The 21,464-nt window shown below is 51.6% G+C and overlaps 8 protein-coding genes across 8 annotated transcripts; 5 read left to right on the top strand and 3 right to left on the bottom strand.

The window, feature by feature from the left end:
• The first annotated feature begins 574 nt into the window (after positions 1–574).
• Positions 575–1,462, top strand: BDP81DRAFT_85393 (uncharacterized protein). The gene has a single exon (XM_060596392.1). It carries the CDS (start codon positions 794–796, stop codon positions 1,241–1,243), a length of 450 nt encoding a protein of 149 aa, XP_060450609.1. The 5' UTR covers positions 575–793; the 3' UTR covers positions 1,244–1,462.
• A 219-nt stretch (positions 1,463–1,681) lies between these two features.
• On the top strand, positions 1,682–2,722 carry BDP81DRAFT_308522 (yippee zinc-binding/DNA-binding /Mis18, centromere assembly-domain-containing protein; the record flags this gene model as incomplete). Its single annotated transcript, XM_060583468.1, has 5 exons — positions 1,682–1,818; positions 1,968–1,993; positions 2,025–2,184; positions 2,224–2,488; positions 2,600–2,722. The coding sequence occupies 5 exons, from the start codon at positions 1,682–1,684 to the stop codon at positions 2,720–2,722; spliced, it is 711 nt and encodes a 236-aa protein (XP_060450610.1).
• Positions 2,723–3,216: 494 nt separating this feature from the next.
• On the bottom strand, positions 3,217–4,699 carry BDP81DRAFT_389643 (peptidase family M20/M25/M40; the record flags this gene model as incomplete). The annotated part of the gene is made up of 2 exons (XM_060587294.1): positions 3,217–3,397; positions 3,450–4,699. The coding sequence occupies 2 exons, from the start codon at positions 4,697–4,699 to the stop codon at positions 3,217–3,219; spliced, it is 1,431 nt and encodes a 476-aa protein (XP_060450611.1).
• Positions 4,700–6,169: 1,470 nt separating this feature from the next.
• Positions 6,170–8,188, top strand: BDP81DRAFT_308728 (DWNN domain-containing protein; the record flags this gene model as incomplete). Its single annotated transcript, XM_060583486.1, has 3 exons — positions 6,170–6,341; positions 6,396–6,684; positions 6,736–8,188. 3 exons carry the CDS (start codon positions 6,170–6,172, stop codon positions 8,186–8,188), a joined length of 1,914 nt encoding a protein of 637 aa, XP_060450612.1.
• A 544-nt stretch (positions 8,189–8,732) lies between these two features.
• Positions 8,733–9,835, bottom strand: BDP81DRAFT_308267 (anion-transporting ATPase; the record flags this gene model as incomplete). Its single annotated transcript, XM_060583440.1, has 2 exons — positions 8,733–9,374; positions 9,458–9,835. 2 exons carry the CDS (start codon positions 9,833–9,835, stop codon positions 8,733–8,735), a joined length of 1,020 nt encoding a protein of 339 aa, XP_060450613.1.
• Positions 9,836–10,199: 364 nt separating this feature from the next.
• BDP81DRAFT_85411 (uncharacterized protein) lies at positions 10,200–11,192 on the top strand. The gene is made up of 2 exons (XM_060596393.1): positions 10,200–10,390; positions 10,458–11,192. Exons 1-2 carry the CDS (start codon positions 10,226–10,228, stop codon positions 11,019–11,021), a joined length of 729 nt encoding a protein of 242 aa, XP_060450614.1. The 5' UTR covers positions 10,200–10,225; the 3' UTR covers positions 11,022–11,192.
• A 1,110-nt stretch (positions 11,193–12,302) lies between these two features.
• BDP81DRAFT_389647 (pH-response regulator) lies at positions 12,303–13,077 on the top strand (the record flags this gene model as incomplete). The annotated part of the gene is made up of 2 exons (XM_060587295.1): positions 12,303–12,499; positions 12,555–13,077. 2 exons carry the CDS (start codon positions 12,303–12,305, stop codon positions 13,075–13,077), a joined length of 720 nt encoding a protein of 239 aa, XP_060450615.1.
• Positions 13,078–19,904: 6,827 nt separating this feature from the next.
• On the bottom strand, positions 19,905–20,749 carry BDP81DRAFT_85448 (uncharacterized protein). Its single transcript, XM_060596394.1, has 2 exons — positions 20,628–20,749; positions 19,905–20,550 (listed from the first exon to the last, which is right to left on the bottom strand). The coding sequence occupies exon 2, from the start codon at positions 20,439–20,441 to the stop codon at positions 19,959–19,961; it is 483 nt and encodes a 160-aa protein (XP_060450616.1). The 5' UTR covers positions 20,442–20,550; positions 20,628–20,749; the 3' UTR covers positions 19,905–19,958.
• Positions 20,750–21,464: the final 715 nt, after the last annotated feature.

Consider the following 21,464-nt stretch of genomic DNA (forward strand, 5'->3'; position numbering starts at 1 on the left):
CGGACCATCTGACTCTCACCCAAAGCCCCACCGTGCCCTCGCCGAAACCGAGCGAAAGCTGCGAGGCGTTTTGGTCCATAGATAACGATTGCAGACACTCATCTTGGATGCTGCTGCAAGATACCTGACTTGTACAGCTTCGATCCCCGCAAGGCCTACAACAACCCCTGGAACTCGAAACATACCTTATGGTTTTTCGCTTTTTCTAGAACCCTCTCCACAGTGTACAGGTGCTTACCTCAGTCTCCAACGATGGCAAGAAAGGTGTGGGACCCCTCGAACTCTCTGCCGCACAACCGTTTGAGGAAGAGGGGGTCACATCTGATGGAGGTCGAATGAAGTGATCATCCACACCCACCCAGCGGTGGAGTCCGAAGTCCAGTGACACACACACTGCCGGCGCCAAATGGAATCTCATTCTCACCACTTGGGAAGACTCCACCTGGCCGTCGTCTCTTGGTCTTATCGGCTCACGCTTCCACTTGCTTACCTTATCGATAAGGTTGGGCTGCAGTAGCGATAGAGCCAGGTGGGGAAGCTCGAACCTCCTTCGACCGAGTGACTTGCTCTTACACCACCGCCGAGAGGTCCCTCATGTAAGGTAGGTATTGATCACCGTACCTACTTAACAAAGACCGCCGCTCGCCGTTCCGATACTGGCCGCTCGCTACAGTAGGTAGATGTTCCCGGAGAGGTGGGTTGGTAAGTACGGTAGGTAGTTTCTTTTCCCAATGTCTTACTTTACGATACAAATGTGTGGAGGGAGAAACATTCACAGTCCTCTTCAGCCTTCATGTCCATTCCGAGTCAAGTGTCTAGCATCTGCAGGATATCAAACCCCTCTCTATGTGGTTTTCACTCTTTCCATCCCAAGTCCGGGCAGGAAACCAAAGCTCCAACCACGTCGGATACCTACTTGTCAATATGTACATGTCCGACGTTCCGCCCAGACCCTTTTGATATCTTACACTCCAAACCCTCCCGTCCACTCACCGCAAGACAGGCGGGGTCCACCGGTGACAGTGACAGTGACATGCTGCTTGCCGGAACGGTGCCTTGCCTTACCCTCCAACACTCGAATCATTCACTCGCTCGCAAACTGCACGTTACACACCCTCTAGACGGTGGCCCGACCAAAAAAAGTCCAGCCCAAATCCTCTACCCCTCCATCTCACTGTCTCGTGCCATAAGTCAGTCACTCATCTTTCCCCTCCCTGTCGGCCTTGCGCCCATACGCCTCTGATCTACCTACCTTACCTTACCTACCCCAAAACCGCCTCCGACCCTTCATTCCTACCTACCATACCTACCTATCTATACATGATTACATGACCTCCCCGGGACCCTCCAGTCGCAAAGGATCAAAAACGTGAACAAACCCAAGAAAAGAAAAGAAAAGAAACTCCAAAGAAACCGTATTATCGTCCTCGTCCCAAACAAGTCATGATTTCCTCGCCCTGAACATCTAGAGAAAACCATCCATCCATCCACCGGAACCCTCGCCGGGATACCATGGTAGAACCCTCCACCACCGGCGCCGCCCTCATCTACAACTCCAACAAGCCGTAGTCCACCCAGCGAAACAAAGAAAACAAGTACCCATCGCCGCCACCTTCCTCGGATCGGGGTCCCGGAGCGAGGCGCATTATCTACCTCCAATACTCCAAACCCGCGTCTCACGATGGCGCCCAACATCATCGTCTCCCGTCCAACGTTTCCAACCTACCTTCTCCCAAGCTTCAACATCATTCCCTTCCGCCGCCGGACCTCGTCCGCAGCAGCAGCAGCAGCACCTTCGACTTCAACTTCGACTTCGACGTCCCCGCACTCGACCCCAGACGCAAGCCAGGCCCCCTCCCTAAGCTCCTCGCCGACTTCCTCAACGACAGACGAGACCGCGACGCCCCCGAACAGTCCGCCGCCGCCAACATACCAAGATGCCACCACTACCACAGCAATCATCCCAGACCTCCTCTCCAAATCCTCATCCGCCGTGACCACCGCCGCCAAAAAGAATAAACCAGCCCGCTCCTCCTCCCTAGCACGAACCCAACCAGACACCCTCCGCTGCTCAACTTGCTCCTGCGACATCGCCTTCTCCTCCCAAATCGTAAGCAAAGGCTTCACAGGCCGCTACGGCCGCGCCTACCTCATCGCGCCGACCGTCGTCACCGCCTACAACACGTCCTCAGCCCAAGGCAACAACAGCAAAAACAAGGGAAGCCTCGCCAACGTCCGCATAGGAAAATGCGAAAACCGCCAGCTCGTTACCGGATGGCACGTCGTCGCGGACATCACCTGCGTCCTCTGCAACGCGAAACTCGGGTGGAAATACGTCGACGCCAAGGAGCTCAGTCAAAAGTACAAGGTTGGCAAGTTCATACTCGAGGTCGAGCGCGTGGTGCCCTTTCGTAGCTGGGAAGACGTTGATGTTCGGGACGAAGAGGATTATGATGACGAAGACGACGTATCAGAGGACGAGGAATCTGTGGAGGAGGGGGAGGCTACTGGTGGAGCTGGCAGAGCAGGGAGTAGAGACGACGAAAGCGGCGGCGATGACGGTGCCGAGAGCGTTCGCAAGGATACGTCGGACAGCGAGGTGGAGGTCGCATTCGATTCTGAGGACGAGGACGACCTCGAGGATATGTTCTCTGGAAATTGGGACCCAGAGGTTGTGGCGAAGAGACGGAGCCGCCGAGTGGCGACGGCGCGGAAGAAGTAGAGCTTCTGTTGAAAGCTCCCGATACCCCTACCCTTTCTCCTACCACTTACACGCACGAGATATCCCGAGCCACGTAGGCTTTGTCCTCTCACCGGCGTTTTGGCTTGGATACCTGGTTCTGCTGGCATACGATTTACATACCACGACGGACGAACGATCATGACTTGACCCTTTACGCACTAATACCCCACATGTAGAAACGAAGAAATTGAGCACGGTTTAATATGAATTTGTTTGGGTATTTGAATTACGTGACTTGTGATCTGAATTCTGCAGCGAAAACCATGAGCATCTTGTGCTATGAATCTCCATCTGGCTAACGGCCCATTGCAGCGCTCTCAGCGTGTATGAATGCCGTCAGCAGTCGACCTGTAAGCCGAGCTTGACTCGCCGTGGCTACACAGCAAGGCGGGGCACCTGACTGCGTGCTATCGCAGGTAGCGCGGTTCCTAGCTGCCCTCTGACATAGCGACCTCACCAAGTCCATAGTCCAATTATGCGGTGGGCTCCTCAGCGACGTAGTGCAGGTAAGCACCAAGGAGCTTGATGCCCTCGATGTAGTTGCGCTTGTCCAGCTTCTCGTTGATGGAGTGAGCACCGTCAGTGGAGCTACCCATGGGCAGAAGGAGAACGTTCTTGCCGGTGGCCTGCTCGAAGGTCAGGGTGACGGGAATACTACGTATATTGTCAGTAAACATCCTTCGATATTAGGAGATGGAATTCATACCTTCCACCCTCACGGGTGAAGTCAGGCTGTACGCCCCAGACGCGCTTGGTGGCCTTGGCGGCAGCCGAGAAGTTCCAGTGCTTGGGCGACGCAACCCACCACTTGCCCGTGTGCTGAGCCCAAACCTTCATCGAGTTCTTGCTCTTGAGCTTCGCGAATTGCTCGTTGACGTACTTGTAGACAGCCTCGTTGGTTGCCTCCTCCTCCATGTTGGGCACGGTACGGATGGAGAACTTGCCAGTGACCTTGGCCGGGATGACAGTCTTCGCACCAGGGGCAGAGAAGGCACCCTCGACACCGTGTACAGAGAGGGAGGGGTAGCGCCATCTTCCCATGAGGGTGGACTTCTTATCTTCGTAGATGGTGGTCGTGCTGCCCAGAGACTCGTGAAGAGTTTCCATGGTGAAGGCAATGCCATCGTATAGGGTCTCCTCCTCCTTGGTGACAGGAGCAACCTGCTCCATGATGCCAGGAATCTGGATCTTGCCGTCGGTGTCGACCAAAGAGCCGAGAACGCGGACCAGGTCAGTCATGGGCTCTTGGGCAGTGCCGCCAAAGACACCGCTGTGCAAGTCAGCACCAGGGCCCTTGATCTCGACAGAGTAGTAGTTGCAGCCACGGAGACCGTAGGTCAAGCAGGGCTTCTCGGTTCCGAGCCAGTAGTTGTCAGAAATGCAGACAGCGTCAGCGTCAGCGAAGAACTTCTTGGCCTCGGCTTTGATAAGGTCGTCAAGACCCTCGGAACCGTACTCCTCCATACCCTCAAAGCACATGAGGAGGTTGACGGGTAAGTCGATGTTGGCCTTTTGGTGAGCTTCAATGGCGTTCAACCAGCCGAGGACGGGTCCCTTGTCGTCTGTGGAACCACGGCCGAACATTCTGCCCTTATCATCGACGGAGAGCTCGAAAGGTTCTGTCGCCCAGCCATCAGTCTTCTCAGCAGGCTGAACATCGTAGTGGCCGTAGACCAGGATAGTTCTCTTGTTCTTGTCGCTTCCATATCTTCCCAACACAACGGGGGGCAGCTGCAAACCAGGCTTGTCAGGCTGCTCGCCGAGCTCTCGAAGCTCGACGGAGGCACCGAGGCCCTTCAGCTCAGCAGCGAGCCACTCGCCCATCTTGACGACATCGGGACGGCGCTCAACATCAGCTGAGATGGAGGGGATCGCAACAGCCTTCCGGAGACGTTCGATAAAGTGGTCGGTGTCGGCATCGACCTGCTTGAAGTAGTCACCGAGTTGAGGAGCCATCTTGGTCTTTCGAGCTTGGTGTGCTTTTATAGCTGGAGTAAGGTAGTGACGGCGAGATTGTGAGATGGTTTGCCAACACGGGAGAGGTTTGAGAGTTGTAGGAACAAACTTTCGAGCAGTCTGAGGGAGGGCAAGGCCTCTAAACAACGAGGTGCGGGGCATGACGCCGGACTGGACCTTCTACATCGGGCGCAATAGAGCTGACCAGAATTCTGCTGCACCAAGAGTACCGCTACATGCACCTGCCCACAACTGCTCCGGATGGCGGGGTTCTTTCAATGCGCTTCGGCAAGCAGCGGCGTATCAGCAGGAAGGGACCTGACCTTTGCTAAGGCAAGGTATCCGTTCCAGGTGGAGGCACTAAGACCGAGACCTATGAACTTTTGCGTGATACGGCACGTGACTCTTTCTCGGCAGCTGCCCGGCCGAGATAGTGGAGGCCCGGACGGGACCTGAACGGAAGAGACAAGATTCTTGGGCGGATTACTCAGCTGCAATGAGAGCTTGACGGCACCTTCCGAAAGAAAGATGGGGACCACTTTAGAACCCGCTGACAGGAACCTGGAAGGCTGGAAGGCCCAGACGTAGGTGATGGAGATTGAGGATTCGGAGAAACCCCTGGCCGGAAAATCCGACACTCACGTGCCACCTGGCCCAGACTTGCCCAGAATTGACAGTGCTGCAGAATCAGGTCGGGTCGGTCGCAGTGGCCAGAGTGGGTTCCAGCTACCACCTTCTTCTGCCTGCAGTCACTGCCGGCTATATCTCTTCTCCTCCCCCTTTGCGTTACTCCTCTTTTTCCTGCCACGAACATCACCATCAACGCTCCCTTTTCGACCTGCAACCGCGACATTTCGCTTTGCCGCAAACACCGCGTGCTGCATACGACTGTGCGACGAATTTTATCATCCCACGGCAATCGCCCAAGCGACCCTTCGACCCCAGGTGACCAGCGAAGCAAGTGCCCGCTCAGCAGCCGACTATTTCCCTGGACGATTGTTTGCTGTCTCGCCACGGGACCGTCGCGACCGCTTACATATCGAGCGGAATACTGATTTGGAAACCTACGCTGGCTAACTGAGGTTCCTCGACTGATGGTGCGCAAGGTGTCGAGGTGATTTGGATGTAAGGAGGGATTCACACAAAAGGACTGACTTTTCTTCAACTGGTGTCGGCCTTTTTGGCATTGTACTCTTTCTCTACACTCCGCAACCCTTATTTCCTTGATCTTCCAAGTAAATCAGAATTGATTTTCATTACTCTTGAGAGGTGCTAAGCGCAAGAGACATCACACACAAGCAAGAAGAAAAATTACAAGCATCAAGTCTCTACTCACGTTGAGGTAGCGTTGCGTCTTCGTGGTATTCCGCGAAGTCTTCACCGTCACTCCAATTCAATACTTGACTGCGCGCTTTACTGCTGCAAACGTCTATAGCGGTCTACACCTGTGACCTTACCAAACGAGACATCATGGCGTCCTCCGTGTTCTTCAAGTTCAAGTCTCAAAAGGAGCCGACGCGAGTTGAGTTCGATGGCACTGGCATTTCCGTCTTCGAGCTGAAGCGCGACATCATCCTAAAGAGCGGTTTGGGCGATGGCACCGACTTCGACCTCGCCATCTACTCAGAGGATGGTAGTGAAGGTAAATTTGATACTGAAAAACGCTCCCATGATTATCTATCTAACAACCTACTAGAGTACGATGATGATACGACGATTATCCCCCGATCTACGACTGTAGTTGCCCGTCGCCTTCCAGCCGCCAAGCCTGGTGCAGGCCGAGGCGCCCGATATGTCTCTGGCAAGATGCCCGTTGCTGCGAAGAATTCCTCTCGCAAGGAACAAACGACCAAATTGGCCACGGCCAAGGCCGCATCCAACGCCATCAGCCAAATGAACAACGCTATGACAGAAGAAGAGAAGATGGCAGCCATGTTCCAGGCTCAAACCGAGTCCTGGTCAGCTCAACAGGAGGAAATGTCAAAGTAAGTTCACCCACCACTCCTAGTGACAGGTCAATTCTAACAGAGTCGCAGCCAAACCCCTGTTTTCAAGCCAGGCTCCAAGAAACCTGCAAACGTGCCTGACCATGATCCTCCCAATGGTTACATTTGCTACCGTTGCGGAGAGAAAGGTCACTGGATTCAGTTATGCCCAACAAACGATGATCCAGAGTTTGACAATCGTCCACGTGTGAAGCGTACGACCGGCATCCCGCGGTCGTTTTTACGCACAGTCGATAAGTCGGTTGCCCTCGCCCAGAGTGGTGATGACGAAACCAAGAGACCGTCGGGCATTATGGTCAACGCTGAGGGAGAATTCGTGATCGCTGAGCCTGACAAGGCTTCATGGGAACAATTCCAGGCGAAGGCCAAGTCTTCAGCGTCCGCTGCCAAGGCAATTGCTATGGGAGACAAGGAGTTGCAGGAGCAGGGACTCGAGTGCCCTATCGACAAGAAGATGTTCATAGACCCAATGAAGACCCCGTGCTGCCAGAAGACGTATTGCAATGATTGCATAACCAATGCTCTCATCGAATCGGACTTCGTCTGCCCCAACTGCTCTACGGAAGGTGTCTTGATTGACGACCTAAAGGCCGATGAGGAAGCTGCAGACAAGATGAAGGAATTCCTCAAGGAGAAGAACGAAGCGAAGAGCCCGACAGCAGCCTCGCCGCCGCCGGCCTCGTCACCCAAGGATAGCGCAGAGACAAAGGTAGAGTCTGCCAACGGAAACGCAAAATCGCCCACATCACAGAAGTCGCCTACAGCCACGACAGCGGCTCCTGCTTCAGCGCCATCAGGCCCGAAAGCTGATGGCACGCCAAAGTCAGCATCAGCAACTCCCGCCACCGCTCCGTCAGGACCCGCCGCTGAGCGTGCTTCGTCCGTCGAGTCCAACTCCAAGAAGCGTCCCGCTGATGAGTTGATGGAGAACCCCAAGATCCCCAAGGCTCCGAAGGCGATGCAGAAACAACAAGAGCAACAGCAGGCGATGATGAACGGCATGAACGGTATGGGCAACATGCCTATGAACCCGATGATGGGTTTCGGCGGCATGAACATGATGAACGGTTTCATGGGAATGCCAAATATGCCAAACATGCCCAATATGCCAAACATGGGTAACATGGGCAACATGAACATGGGAATGCCAATGATGGGCATGATGAACCCTATGATGGGTATGCCTGGCTTCAACCCTATGAACGGCGGCGGCTTCCCTGATATGGGTGGCAACAACAACATGTACGGCAACAACAATTTCGGCGGCGGCAACATGAACGGTATGAACCAGATGAATGGCATGAACGGCGGTATGAACGGCGGTATGAATGGAGGCGGCATGGGCGGCTATAACCAGCAGCAGCGCCACAACTTCACACAGCCGAGCAATGACGAGGACGCGTACTTCCGGAGACCGGTAAATCCTCATCGTCACCAGAACCGACAGAAGCGTGTCCGCCCCAGCGACTACAGAGAATTGTGAGCGACACCCCAATCGACGGTTCCTACAATGGCCATCCACGACTTCTTCGATTGTAAAACTAGACGACACGCACGCATTGCATCACGGGGTCATTCATCATTATCATTCTGGAAAAATACGGCATAACACTATCCTCACACAGCCAAGAGGACTTTGGACAAGGCTTTTTTATGGTCTGAAGGGCGTTCGGGACGGGGACTGGCGGACTTTTTATTATGCCTCGGATAGGAAGGGAATCAATCGGACTTTACTGTCGCCGCCAGAGGGCAGATCAATGGGGCAGGGGATATTTGGGATAATGAAGCTACGCCAGAGGTGCTCAGTCTTGAAGGCACTGATATCACGCATTGAGGTAGTCAAATAAAGTCTCCTGCACACACCACCAGGGTATCAATCGTTTGTGAATGTATTCTATACCTCCACTCGTGACTCTTACGCCTCATGCTACCCATCCATTCATAAACCAAGTATTCATAGTCGTGTTTTTGATCCTCTCAACACCAACAAATCGTCACCTCCGCCAAACCACTAGCAAACCCATATCTCAAGCATCCATCTCAGGCGGTGAGTAAGGCGTGGTCAGCATCTCGCTGAACTTTTCCAGTTTCTCCTTGCCACGGACCTCCTCCACCAGTAACGGCATCTTGACGACGTTGAACTCGTCATACAGCTCCTCAATCTCGCTGAGGTACTTCTTCTGCATCCTGCGACGGGCCGTGCACTGGTCGCAGTTGCTGCCCTTCTTGGGGAAGAGCAGCTGGTTGACGACAATGCTGTGGGTGTCGATGCCGTAGTTGGCGAGCTCCTGGATCATGCGCTCCGTCTCGTAGAGAGACAGGAACTCGGGGATGCAGACGCAGACGAAAGTCGTCAGGTTCTCGTCCTTGAACTGGGTGTTGACCTCGGAGATTGTCTCGCGCAGCGTCTCGAGCTTCTCCATCATCTCGTTGAGGTTCTGGCCGTTGGGCAGCTGGCCGCCCTGGCCGAGGAAGCCGTTGAGCAAGGGGCCGTACTGCGAGCTGAGCTGGGAGACCTTTGCGAGGGCCTTTTCGAGGACGCTGGGGAAGGAGAGGAAGCGGAGGGTGTGGCCTGTCGGGGCGGTGTCGAAGATGATTGTTTCGTAGGACATGGACTTTACTTGCTTGAGGACTTCGGCGAAGGACATGGCTTCGTCGATACCGGGGATCTGATTGAATAAACTATGTTAGCGAACAAGCTGCTGCAGAGGTGCTGGTCGTAATGAAGAGCGCATAAAGAGGCAAAGCTTACAGCAAAAGCCAGATCCTGCATCATCCCACCGAGGCCACCGCTCATGGCATCCACCTCCTCGTTCTGACCCGCAAGCAGGTCCTGCATGCTACCGTTGGGGTCGATCTCCATAGCGCTGAGGTTGGTGAAGCCCTCAATGAGACGGGCTTCCTTGCCGAACTTCTGGTTGAAGGCATCGGACAGGTTGTGCGCCGGGTCGGTGGAGATGAGGAGGACCGACTTGCGGGCTTTGGCGAGCTGGATGGCGAGGGAACATGAGGTAGTCGTCTTGCCTACACCACCCTTGCCTCCGACAAAGATCCAGCGCAGCGAATTTTGGTCGAGGATGGACTGGAGGGTAGGCTCCATCACGTCGTCGGCGTCGATGATGGCGGCCATGGTCGCGGTTGAGAGTGTGGTTGTTGGGTGCAGTATATTTGTTTCTTTGTTTAGAAGCCGTCGAGTTATTTTTCGCACGTTCGGCTCATAGGAAATCGTAGGATGCTGTGAATATTTACTCGGGAGTTGCAGAGGATAGGTGTTTGGACGGGAGGCGTACGTCTACGTCTTCCAAGCTGTTCTAGAAGTTCCAGTAGCAGAACGTTGCCTCCCCGCCATTTGGCGGGGCACCCCGGCGCGATGTACCGTGCGCAACTGCGGGTTATTGGGTTTCAGCACTGTTAAAACTCCACCAGAGCTTGACAACTTTGCGGAGCTCCCGTATCGAATTGCGCTCCCCGTCCAACACGGCATAGTCCACGGAGTCGCATCCACGATACAATCAGCACCATGTCTAAGAACGGATACTCTGTTCTGCAGGGCCTTTCCGAAAAGGCCTCTGCGCGGACGATTCAGGTCACCGTCGTGCCGAGACCGACTAGATTCTCCGAGAGACGCGCCGTCTTGCATTCGCTGCAGAAATTCGCCAACGTTGAGGTATTCAAGAAGCTAGAAGTGAGTTTGCATCTCGCAAGGAATTGATGCCACAGGAGGCTCTCTGGCTGACATTATGGGCTTCTAGAACCACGACTCTTCTTTCATATCCGTTCTCAGCGACAAATCGAAAGTCAAGGACCTCGCCAAGATGAGCCCGCTCAAGTACCAACTCGCGACGCCTCGATCCAACGGTTCCGTTAAGTCGTTCCTGACCGGCTCGGCCGTCACTGGCCCCTTTGCCAACGCGAATCATCAAGAAGGAGTCGAGGACGGCGCTGCAGGAATAGACGACAAGAAGGAATTCACGGTGCACATCTTCCCGGCCCCGACATACATACACTCCGCGGCCATCAAGGCCCATCCTTTGCATGGCCCATGGCCGACTTCACGACGAGAAACGACAATGTCGTCTCAATTGAGGGCATCTTTGCCAAAGGATGTTACGGCCGACGGCTTGTCGGATTGGGAGCATGGTGGACAGTCAAAGTCGTCAACCAGAGGCCAGCTATGGGAAGATATTCTGCTCGGCTCCAAGTCAATTGATGTCAAGAAGCGCGCCATCGTCGATCGCATCAAGAAAAGAGAGCAAAAAGAAAAGGCGCCCGCCATTATGGAAGGCCTGTTGCATCTCAAAGAAAGCCAGCCCTGATCGCCATCGGACGCAGCAGTAGGAGACAACCGCAAACACCATGCTACCATTTTCTGGGGACAACGTCCCTCAAGCACGGATTAAAAACCGTCTCGCATCCTCGCAGCAGTTGGGCGTTGATCACCAAAGTTGGCGCCATTAGCCAAGCCCAGGAACATCTGACAGCTACAGCATGATCGGAGCTAAAGCGTTTCGCGCTCAGTGAAGCGTTCCGGAAATGAAAATTCCGATAGAGACGACGATTTGGCACAAGGCTCATTGGCGATATGGGATGGCACCCGGCCAGAGCATGCATCTTGATTGGATCAGGTTATCGGACGGAACTGTTCAGGTTTCGGCTGCTTAACCTAAAATTATGCGGGCCAGGACGATGCATTGAATGGGAGACCCTGAGTGCCTGAGCCGTCGCAAGGTCAAAAACACCACAAGACGACCGTTGACATTTCGGTATGTCCCGACATCAGATTGCAAAAAATTGCAACGACTGTCGACGATGACGAAGGTGTCTCTCACGACCCTCGCTAGTAGTGTAACGCGGTCGGGCTCCCTGACGACGAGCTGCAGGTGTTTTCTTGCCAGAGGAACACCTGAGTCGGCAATACGGCAGTAGTCAGCTGAACACAAGGTCGAGACTCTGACGTTGGAGTTGGATTTTCGTGCCGGGGTCCATTCAAGGCGTGGCGTCATTACAGAGCCACAAAAACAAGGAATAGTGGCAACCTGCAATATCCCAGATCGGCCACGACGCGAGGGCCTGGCCAATCAGCGGCGCAAATTGGATAGTACGTCACAATAGAGCCAAACCCACGTTCCTTTTCCACCGCCGGCTTGTTCGACAATTAAACAAATCTGGACGCGACTAGATGAGCCGACCAACCGTGGCGCGGGGGATGCTTGCGCAAGCCAGGGTCCATTTTCACCCAATTTTTCACACAGAGCCACGAGAAGTTAGAACTTGGGCCCGGGCTGGGCCACGTTGATGACGTCGCACTCGTTGGCTTGCACCGGGACCCTGACTTACACGGCATTCTTGGCCCCGGACGGTGTGCCTAGTGTGGTAGTGTCACAGAACACAGCACACATCATGCAAATTCTTGTTTCTTGGGACCGGCTCAGGGGTCGTGAGACGTTTGTGCTTATATGCGGACGGCCTCTCCCTTCCTTTTGGCGAACATGTTCATCACATCAGTATTCCATCGCCAATCGTCTCTTACAACTAAGCCCTACACCAAACACCACTACACTTTAGCCACCCGGCAGTAGTCTCCCTCCACCATCAACATGGCTGTCACCGGTTTCATTCACCACTTTGGTACCTTTTTGCTACTTGTAGCAACGATCCTTCTGGTCATCACCAGCATCTCTGCTCCAGTGGTGCACAACATCTCCCTCTTGACCGTCAAGTTGGGCGACACTTCCGCCGGCAATGAGATCACATTTGGTACCTTCGGATACTGCGTCCGTGGCGGCTCTGACTAGTAAGTCATTTCGCATAGAATAACCTCCCAAGTCGACGACTAACACGTCTCCTAGTGGTTCCGACCAATGCAGTCGCTCCAAGATCGGCTACTCGCCCACCGATATCATCGCCGAGGCCGATGCCACCCAGTACTCCAACCTGTCTTCCAACGTCGCCGAGGGCCTGACCCGGGTTATGGTTCTCCACCCCGTCGCCGCAGGCGTCTCCTTCATCGCCTTCATCCTCTCCGTCGGCGCCGGCATGTTCGGCTCCCTCTTCGCCGCTCTCGTCTCCGGCGTCGCCTTCATCATCACCATCGTCGCCCTCATCTGCGACTGGGTCATGTTCGCCGTCGTCCGCCGCAATGTAAACAGGGACGGCAACGGCAGCTCTGCCCACTACGATGTTGCCCTCTGGACTCTTCTCGCCGCCGCCATCTGCCTGCTCCTCGGCACCGTCATTGTCTTCTTCACCTGCTGCAGCGGCCGTCTTCACAAGCGCCGCCAGCAGCGTTCCAAGGCTGACAACTACTCTCCCCCTGCCACCCACACCACCTACCGCAAGCGCCGCTTCTGGCAGCGCAGCAGCCGCTACTAAATTCGTCAAATCGACGGGTCGGATCGCGGATATGTAGCTGTCTCTTTTCTTTGAGACTACCTCATGTTTTCTTAGCATGACGCGTTTACGAAAATGGCGCCCATGAATCTAGCGCAGGCGTAAAATGGGAGGTTATCTGGGAGTTTAACTGGTGATGGATTGGACGAATACGCTCAGATATGATACCACGCCTGCATCGGCAAGGCATGACTTTTTCTTGTATACTTGATACTATACCTAGTACCTAATGAACTACTTCAACCAACACTATGCTGCCACTTGTGCTATGTCTCTCATATATCTCTTCAATCCAGTCTGGTGGGTAACCAGTAGCAATCTATTTGCGCATCCAGGACAACTGGATGGTTTAACCGTCCTCCTAGTTATCCAATACTACGACGCTCCGGTGAGGATCAACCCCGCAAAATGCCTTGCATCTTACTGGTAACCTCCCCAGGCGTAATTACTCGGCCCGCCGATCAATAGGCAATGGAAGCACAGGTCGCGTAGGCACTCTACTCTCTAGTGTGCATGTTCCGCTCCTCTACCGTCGGACTCTGGGTTGCTCTCAGCCTTGTCTACTCACCTGCGTTAGATGAAAGTACATTGATTGTTGGGCAGCAAGACAGCAGAGACCTAGCATGCGCATCAGCTGATAGTCGTGCGGTGCCACTCCAATCAAACTCACCTTTCGTTACCAACCTTCTGTCTTTGCTTGTTCCCTCTGTTCGAGCAGGTTTGCATCTAATGTTCTCCTTCCATCTCACTGCGTCTCCCTTTACATGCCAGATAGGGCTTGTGAGTAAGCCCCGACCGAGTCTGAAAGGCTTTGAACTGATGTCTTCCAGGCGTGGACTCGATCTCTCATGTTGCCTCTTTCAGACGCCGGACAGAGCCGGCTCTAGTCATGTGTCAATTCCACTTCCCGTTACAATAAAATGCCATGTACACCACCGGATCAGGCCGGACACATCGATGTCGTGTCCCATAACGCGCGAGCCAATCTCAATACATAGATTGCCAGCTCTTTTCCAATTCGACGCCTTTTTCAAACATTGATTCGCCGAAACCACGAAAACCACGTCGTATGAATATACCATTCGCTATTCACAGTTTGAAATCACTTCGCACAGCATCTTAATGTACTGCCTGCCCCGCAAAGCGATGTACTAACGTTCACTCACGCTCAATGGGGATGCCGGTAGCATGCAGTGAAACCTTTCGAGACCCCGGTTCTTGAGACACGTGGCCTGGACACCTTGCGGTGCGGTTGCCCTCAACAGGCCGCGTCCCTTGATGAAGACGTCTCTGCTTCGTGAAGTTCCTCCCGGGCCTGATTCTAGAGTCTGTATCGCCCACTGATCCCTTTGTTTCAAGACAGTCAGTATAAGTAAGAATACCGCCCACCCTTCTCGAGCACTTCCAACCTCGCCTCAAAGTCTTTCCACACATATCATGGAATTCTCTCATGTGTTCCACAACTTACTTCGATTCTATTCATGAAATTATAAAAAGATCTTCGGGTTCTGTTGCCGTTTAATGGCTGCCCAGCTATTTACCAGCGACAATGTCGCGGAACTCATAAACCTTGGCAGCTGTGCCCTGGTCGACCTGAACTCCTTCGTGGGAAATTGTTTCACAACCCACTCCAACATCGAGCCCATAAAGTCTGAGAGAGTTTCAAGCAGTCGTCAACCGCGCAAACGCATTCGCCAAGTGGGCCATGACGAGCCCCGACGTCAGATCTAGCATTGGCTTCCATGCCGGCATTTGCACCGAAAATATCACCAAACTGAAAGCAGACTTGGACCAGCACACGGCACGGAACTGTTGGGCCTCTGGAGCGAGGGATGCAACATTCACGCATGCGAATTGTGTAACGGTGTCCCTCGCCGCACTGGGTTTGAACTGCAATATTGCACTGAAGTCATTCAAGCGCTGTAATGTCATTACGAGCGGAGACTCGTAAGCTACGATCAATCCACACCACCAAAACAAAGAGACTAATCACGACTTCTCACACGTACAGCCTCTCATTGCAAATGTTCAAATCGGATCTTCTTGACAAGATATATCCATCGACTATTCTTGCACTCATCAGCGCGGCCGAGAGGCCTGCTCCGTCTTTCAATCAGCCCCCGCCTCCTCCGCCTCCGCCTCCTCCGCCTTACAATTCACCAGCTCCATCCCGGGGTGCTACGATGGCGGCCCGGGTTCGCCCGCCTTTCAATCAGCTAGCTGCCCCGCAAGCTGCCGGAATGGTTGGTCCGGCTCCTAGCCGGGGAGCTGCTTTCTACTCGGCCAGCAGGCCTGCTCAGCCTATTGTATTACTCCGTCTCCTAATCACTTTGCTCCGCCTAGGCCCCCCGCGGGGGTACCTACACCTTCTGGCCAGCAAGCTACTTCGTACGGTGCCGGTATGCCTGCTCTATCTCGCATCAATTCTCACGCAAGCGTGACACCTGCTCGACCCCCCGAGCAACGACCTGTTCCCCAAAACGTCGGGATGTATGGCAATTTTGCTAGCTCCCGAACCGTCCCTCAGAGTGCCGGACAGGGAAATGGCCCTTTTCCACAGTCTGGTCAACAGCAAATTATTTTCCAAAACGTTCACACAGTCAATCTCACTGGCCCAGGGAACGAGGTTTACACAACTGGAAGGGCACAAGACAATAGGAACTCACGAATTAGGAGATGAAGAGGAATAGGATAGATACCTAGTACATGAGCACAAGCTAGGCATAGAATGACAATCGCTCTGTAAGGCTGAGTAGGAGGGATGGACCATGGACTGTCGGATCTGCTCATAGTTTCCATCCGGGTATGGTGTACTTGTTCTACGTTCCCCCTCTTGTCTGCCATTGTGTGTTTTCTCTTTTCAGATTGTCAATAGTCTCTATCTCTTCTCACTCTTGTAAATTCATCCATAGATAGTCATTTCACGTATGCCGTTCGAAGGCTGTCGATATCAACATTGATAATCAATGATTTCAGAGTATACCCTGTCTCTGGGCAGCGGCGAACCACACGAGCGTTGTCCCAACGCCTGAAAAGTTCTGTTGGTTTTTGCAGCTTTCTGAGTCAATTACCACCACAGCAGATAATTTAAGACATTTCCCGCTAATTTTCTACCGCTGTGCTGAGCAAGTTCGCATCTTCTCTGAGGCATCTTCTCAGCGTGCATTTTGAGAGGTCTCCCCATAAGTCATGATTGGTCGTGCATCGGCACAATGTCACCTGCCTCTAAAGCCGGGTTAACGCGCCTGCAGATACAGCAATATTGTGCTTGGCAGCATATCATACCACCTTGAAGGCAGCAGGAGCCTGACTGGGTACTTATGAGATAGGTTTCTTTCATCTCCTAGTTTCCAATTCGTCGACAGTTGAGTCACAGCTACGATTGCTTTCGAGGTAGCGATGAAATAAGCTACGAATTATGGAAGACAATACAGTGGCTTGTCGCTCCAGGAAAAACGAAATCGTCAATTGAAGATGACGGACCTCATCACTTACCACAGCCTCTGATATCAGTTAAGTTCTGGGCCCAGACACACGCGAGGCTTTACGTGCCTGTGTCTCTGGTACAACCATCCCTCTCTTCCTCTCCGTCTTCAGTTCCCTTCCCTTCCTCCGCCTTTTCTTAGCCCTTTTGGGCATCATGGCAGAATCGACTGGCCTTCACAAACTCCAACGTATGTCGAGCGCAGAGCTCATGCATTCTGGTATTTCGCTTCAACCATAGATGTTTCGCAGCAATTCTTCCAAACTACTTGCCAGGTGTCGAAGCCTCCTCAAATATTCAACATGGGTCGACGCTGTCTCCGCAAACGTTTATAGCCACGGTCTGACATGCGTTGTTCCTGACGCCTGTTGCCTAAGCCCCTACGAATGAACGCCTTTGGCTGGTGTCTTTGCAGGAGAGTAAGCTGGCTAAGATAGATCTGAAAGGTCTATCTAAACACAAATCAAATTATTCTCTACTTGAGCCATCTCTTCCTGTCAGCCTGTATGGAAGCAACAACACTAGAAAACCTCTACGTGAAGCTGCAAGTTTTTGTCCACTGATGAACCCTATGACTCGCTTGTTCTCACACAGGAGACTAAAGACCAAAGACGTCGTTGCGGCCAACCTGCGTTTATTACATGTGCTCACTATCCTGGCCCAGCCTCACTTTCCACTCCTAGAACGAAATCATCCTGAGCTCGGCCCTTTCTAAGGTGGTATCAACCAAACGCTCAGACTTGCGATTGACGCCAACAATAGCAACCAACTAACGTGAATGATAAGCGAGTGAGACAGACAAGCGAGTGAGACACAAAACTGCGCCGATGATGCTTCAACACAAATGGAGACGTTTCTTCCACAACACATCATGGCATCCAGAAGTAATGAGTCAGGCATACAGCTGGCCCTTCAAGCTATCAGAATCAATCCAGAGCTTAGTGCACGGGCTGCAGCTACGATCTACTCGGTCAGCCATGCAACATTGAGTCGACGATTGAAGGGCTCTACATCTCGAAGCGACAGGATACCGAACTCGAGGAATCTTACTTTGCTAGAAGAGCAGACGTTAGTTGATCACATTCTCGATCTAGATGCCCGATCATTCCCTCCCCGGATCCGTGGTGTGGAAGAAATGGCTGATCGACTGCTTGCTGATCGACTGCTTGCTGATCGCGACGCGCCTCCGGTTGGGAAGCGCTGGGCCTTAAACTTCGTCAAACGACAACCACAATTGCGGACGCGGTTTTTTCGGAGGTACGACTACAAGAGGGCCCAATGCGAGGATGCAGAGGCTATTCGCGGCTGGTTCGCTCTTGTGAAGAACACAATCGCGAAGTATGGTATCGATGAGTTTGATATCTACAACTTTGATGAGACTGGCTTTATGATGGGCCAGATTGCATCTGGCATGGTTGTCACAAGTACTGAAAGGCGTTCAAACACAAAAATGGCGCAGCCTGGTAATCGAGAATGGGTTACAGTGATTCAAGCCATCAACTCGCAAGGCTATAACGTCCCGCCGTACATCATCGTTGCAGGCCAATATCACCTCTCAACCTGGTATACAGAGTCAGGTTTCCCGGACGACTGGGTCATTGCGACGTCAGAAAACGGATGGACAACAAATGAAAGAGGCCTAGATTGGATCCAGCACTATGATCGTCATACGAAACCACGTTTGAGAGGCCAATATCGCCTCCTCGTCGTCGACGGGCACGAAAGTCACCACTCAACAGACTTTGAGCTATATTGCAAGGCAAACAAGATCGTTACACTTTGTATGCCGCCTCGTTCGTCTCATCTACTCCAGCCCCTTGACGTTGGGTGCTTTGGTCCGCTAAAGACGGCGTATGGGCAACAAATTGAGGATAAGATGCGGCGGGGCGTAACCCACATCTCAAAGGAGGACTTCTTTCCTGCATATCGCAGCGCATTTAGTCAAGCGATGACTGAAAAAAACATCCAAGGGGGTTTTAGAGGAGCTGGGCTTGTTCCTCTGAGTGCAGAAAGCGTCCTATCAAAGCTGGATATCCGGCTACACACTCCAACGCCTCCAGCATCACTACCACAGACACCTCCGCCTTGGGTTTCAAGCACACCAAACAACCCAGTAGAGGCAAGCTCTCAATCCAACTTTATTAAGAGTCGGATCACTCGTCACCAAAGCAGCTCCCCAACCTCTATTTGCGAGGCTGTTGAACGACTTTCTAAAGGTACAAGAGGCATCATGCACCAAGTAGCCTTACTTAGATCTGAGGTACAGATTCTTAGAGACGAGAATAACCAACTCAGTCGACGACGGAGAACTAAGAAAACACGCCTACAACATGGAGGAAGTCTTACTGTAGCTGACGCAGCAGATATACAGTCACAGAAAGATGTGACTGCGCAGGTTCAGGAGGAAATGCGTCGTACTAGTGGTCGCAAACTGAGGGCCGAGACAGGTCAGCGACGGTGTGGCGTTTGTGGTCACCCGGGACACAATTCACGAACGTGCCAGTTTATTGAAGAGATGTCTGAAGATGAGGATTATGAGTAGTTTGAATTGAATTGATGCTGTTGATGTTGATATGGAAGCCAGTTTATCTCATCGGCGCAGTTTTGTGTCTCACTCACTTGTCTGTCTCACTCGCTTATCATTCACGTTATACCAATTACACAACCAACTTAGACAATCGCCTATGGGTACTGCAACATCTCAGTCACATTCATCTAACGAAAGCCCACTCGGATCTGCCTTGAGAAAGGGAGTTTCTCCGCCAGTGCACCTGCAAGGAATCACAACAAGCAACTCAGATGCGAACCAAGGCTCCATGAAGTCAACTGGTCTCTCGGGCTGCCTCCAGGGAATTAGAACAGGCAACCCGCTTTCTATCCGAGACCCCGTTCTTCAACCATCTAACTGGAGCAGAACTCCACATAATTGCCAAGGTAGGTAAGATAGAACGTGGCCCAGGAATGAAGCTATCATGACAACATGCCCCGCTCCAGGCGTTAACCACTTCGAATTAGCAGTTAGTATTATCAGAACGACGGCTTTTCCACTGATAGAGACAAACGTGTGAATTCAAGAGAGGAGAAAAGGATGCTGATGCGCGAGAATACGGCACTGCAAAAGGCCAGGCGACACGAAAATCTTGCCAGTGATTTATAATTCATGAGGCATTTGAGTGGGATACAGATCGTTTCTGTGTACATCGCCAAAGCTAAAGCCGACACCCTACGTGTAAGGTTGAAAAAAGCCTCGTACTCCGCAATGCGATATTTCTCTTCGTGGCTGGAACTTATCAGGTAACAAAGTCTCTCAAGCAGGTAGAGAAGAGCAACCAGCTATCCTAGCTAAGCAAAGTGATCTCAATTATTCCTCAAGCCGACTCTACGGGTAACTTTCGCATTTGTAATGGCTACTGAGCTTGTCGATGTCGTCATCCGTCAAAGGCAGAATCTTCGTGTCCTTGAGCGTTGGCTTGACTTTGTCCTGGCTTTCAAATCCACACTGGCGATCAAAACCTCCGTCGACCGGCAGCTCCATGGCTGTTAACAAGCACTCGAAATGATTGTCTCTGACCCCTTGTCCGCAGAGGCAAGACCTGAAGCCACCGACGTCTTTGTCAGGGCAGCAATAGAAGGCATGATCAAGGCCACAGTCCATTTTATTCTCTGAAGCCACCGCAGCCAGCCATAGGATCCCTCGAGGCTTGATGCAAAACCTCCCGTCATTCTCCCCATCTAAATTGTCGAAGAGTACTTCGTTACGGGTTCTATGCCGCGGGAGCTTCACGCAGATGTTTGTATCGTGCTCTCCAATGCAATTGATGAGGGCATCAACTGAGAATTCTTCGATGACGCATCTGCTCATTTCGGCCCAGTCGAACTGTTTCTCCGAGGAGGGCTTGCAGCCCTCAGGTACTCTGATGTTTGAGCATGGGTGAACTTTCCTGGTTTCGAGGTGTTAAAGGACATGTTGACTAACGCCGAACAGGAGGGTGGCTTAGGTTAACTGCATTGCAGAAGATGAGAGAAAACAAGGTGGTGATGGTCAAACCTTTGGGGATCGTTCCAAGAACAGTAGTTAACGACAGTATGTTAATGCTGTTTGATGGGCAACGAGAGACTTGTGGCCGATGCTGTGTGAATTGCAATAGGGGGTGACTGGTTTTATTAACTTTGCAAGCGAAGACTTGGCAACCATATCTCGTGGGTTCAATAATTGGCTGTTCCAAATTGCAATCAGGTTGGTAAGTGGTGTTTTATATCTGCAGGCTGCCTAAGTAGCCGGTATGGTAAAGCTAGACTTAAATAAATGGGATGTTTTATTTTTTTAATAATAAAATATTATTTTTAAGTTTATAGTTTAATAAAAAATATATTAAGTAATTAAATTTTAAATTAAAAAAGAAAAATATTCATAATTAAGTTATTTTGATATTATATAATTATAATTCATACATTAGATTTATTTATTTTTATTTTATGTATTTTTATTTTATATATTTGTTAGTTTTTTGTCTTTTTATTAATTATAACTAGCTCTTTTAATAAATTAATTTAACGTATATGATAAGCGAGTGAAACAAACAAGCGAGTGAAACACTGTCTTATTGTACCTTAAAGATTGATTTTTTTAAATATTTATTAAAAATTGAAATTAAGACTAATATATATATAATATTCTATATTAGCTTTAATAAGAGTTATATTATAAAGCATAATAATATAAAGATTAAATAGAGCTTTAAAGTCTTTATATAGAAACTCAGCCTTATCGTGGCCCCATTTTTACGGTTTCTTAATATTTAATATTTTTAACCTTTAAATATATTTTTTATAATTTATACATAAAGTCTATATATAATAATCTTCCTATCTTTCAAATTTACTA

Source organism: Colletotrichum phormii, assembly GCF_030913505.1.
Source record: "Colletotrichum phormii strain CBS 102054 chromosome Unknown BDP81scaffold_2, whole genome shotgun sequence".
Taxonomy (NCBI): Eukaryota; Fungi; Ascomycota; class Sordariomycetes; order Glomerellales; family Glomerellaceae; genus Colletotrichum; species Colletotrichum phormii.

Bases quoted from the DNA above. Each gene is read 5' to 3' on its own strand.
- BDP81DRAFT_85393 (XM_060596392.1), top strand. From the start codon at position 794: ATGTCCATTCCGAGTCAAGTGTCTAGCATCTGCAGGATATCAAACCCC.
- BDP81DRAFT_85411 (XM_060596393.1), top strand. From the start codon at position 10,226: ATGTCTAAGAACGGATACTCTGTTCTGCAGGGCCTTTCCGAAAAGGCC. The intron at 10,391-10,457 runs GTGAGTTTGCAT...ATGGGCTTCTAG, and splicing joins AGGTATTCAAGAAGCTAGAA to AACCACGACTCTTCTTTCAT.
- BDP81DRAFT_85448 (XM_060596394.1), bottom strand. From the start codon at position 20,441: ATGAGCAGATGCGTCATCGAAGAATTCTCAGTTGATGCCCTCATCAAT.